The sequence below is a fragment of the Solanum pennellii genome, chromosome 6 (assembly GCF_001406875.1).
Source record: "Solanum pennellii chromosome 6, SPENNV200".
Taxonomy (NCBI): domain Eukaryota; kingdom Viridiplantae; phylum Streptophyta; class Magnoliopsida; order Solanales; family Solanaceae; genus Solanum; species Solanum pennellii.
The window spans coordinates 2,818,641-2,820,680 of record NC_028642.1 but is presented as its reverse complement, the minus strand read 5'-3'; the positions used below and the strand labels follow the sequence as shown (position 1 = coordinate 2,820,680).

Below are 2,040 nucleotides of genomic sequence, written 5' to 3'. Positions count from 1 at the left end.
TTAATTGTGCTCCATAGCAAACGTTGGCAAAAATTTGCCAGGCGTCTCTCTCCCAAAAGTCTCGCTCGCCACTCTCCCATTCTCGCCTCTCTCGCTTTATACACAGAAGTGTATAATTTCTGTTTCTGTTTTGTATAAAGCGAGAGAAAATTGTATATACACATGCAAAAATGTATATCTTCGTGTTATACACTTAATTATACAATTTACAAACATTTTACTTCAAATATTGCAGAGAAAAAGGCCAAAGAATTATACAATTGCGAATTATACAATTGCAGTGAAATACAATTTTTTCTAGCTTTATACAACAAAAGTGTATATATTGTGTTTCTGTTTTTGTATAAAGTGAGAAAAACATATATCTTCTTGCTATACACTTATAATTATGCAATATACATACATTTTAATTCGATTCAACTGTATGCAAAGCTAATTATACAATTGCAGCGAAATAGGCCAGCGAATTATACAATTTAGGCTAGTGAATTATACAATTTAGGCAAGCGGATTATACACTTGTATATGTATAGCGAATTATACAGTTTTTATGTTTGCTATGGAGCGCAATTATGCAAAGTTTGCTATAGCATACAAATATGAATTTTTTGTTTGCTATATGTGAAAGTTGCCCTTTTAAAAACACCCTTATATTAACATGTTTTACGTCCCAATTATAAGTTTTATTAAAGTATTGGGATAAGGCATAAGTACCCCTAGACTCTTAACAAAATCTTAGAGACACACCTTAACTAACTAAGGTCTTATTATCCCTCTAAACTTATTGTTATTGTAATTTTTTGCACCTTTTGTCTTAAGTGGCACACTCCGTGACTCCACACAATTGAAGCACGTGGGAGATATTTGAATGTCACGTAAGCTAAAAAGGTGCACAAAAGGGAAAATGCACAATACCCCCTAGACTGACCGAAATCTCAGGGACACACCTTAAGTATTCTAAAGTCCTATTAACCCCCCTGAACTTTTTTTAATTATTATTATTTGCACCTTTTGGGATTATGTGGCATCCACATATCTCCCACGCGTCTCAATTGCGTGGAGTCACGAAGCATGCCATGTAAGACAAAAGGTGTATAAAGTTTCTAAAAAAAAAATAAGTTCATGGGGTTAATAGGACCTTAGTTTAATTAAATTGTCTCTGGGATTTTGGACATAGTTTAGGGGGTACTTGTGCATTTTCCCATTAAAAAAGGTTAAGTGGGGTAATAGGACCTTAGTTCGTTAAGATGTGTATGTGGGATTTCGGTCATACTCTGGGAGAGTACTTGTACATATTCCTTAAAGTATTTAGAAATATATTGAACGTCTATTCTCACAACTCCCAATTTCATTAATTAAAATTTGTTGAACGGTTCTCACACAACTCCAACGTCAAAGCCACAAATATGCTACAAAATTGGATATTCACTCATTAATTTGAAGTGTATTCTCAAAATTAAAATGTTATAAGTAATAGAATTAAAAACATAATCAAATCGTCCAAAACCGAAACACAAGCAACAAGCACTAATTTTATAAAGAACATTAGAAAAATGGAGGCATCAAAGAAGCTTGTTGCAATGTTTCTACTATGCATTGTTATGATTTCTTCATCGCTACACGTCTCCATGGCTGACGGAGAAAGTAAAACAGAAAAATTCAAAAAAGCATTTACCGTTGTTGCAACTGAATACACAGTTTGTTACAATATTTGTCAGAAAGTATGCGCCGATGCAGGATTCGGATACACTCATTGTGAAATGAAGTGTGACGAAGATTGTACAGCTGCATTGCTTAAAGGTATTATAATACAAACCTATCTTTATTCTAATCAATTTTTGTTTAACGGATTTGTTAGTTATGATTTTATAACACGTTATTTATGTTTGATTTTTTATTTATGTATTTTTTTTGGCAGAGAAACTCCAAAAAATGAAGAATTAAAGACGTGGAAATTATGGACCAAATGATGCAAATGTAGTGGGAAAAAGAGAATAAAAAACAATGAGTTCTTTTTTTAAAAAAAAAAAAAAGATATTT

The 2,040-nt window shown here is 32.4% G+C and overlaps 1 protein-coding gene across 1 annotated transcript; it reads left to right on the top strand.

Annotated features, from left to right (window-relative positions):
* Nucleotides 1-1,484: 1,484 nt before the first annotated feature.
* On the top strand, nucleotides 1,485-2,040 carry LOC107022073. The gene is made up of 2 exons (XM_015222792.2): nucleotides 1,485-1,800; nucleotides 1,919-2,040. Exons 1-2 carry the CDS (start codon nucleotides 1,554-1,556, stop codon nucleotides 1,942-1,944), a joined length of 273 nt encoding a protein of 90 aa, XP_015078278.1. The 5' UTR covers nucleotides 1,485-1,553; the 3' UTR covers nucleotides 1,945-2,040.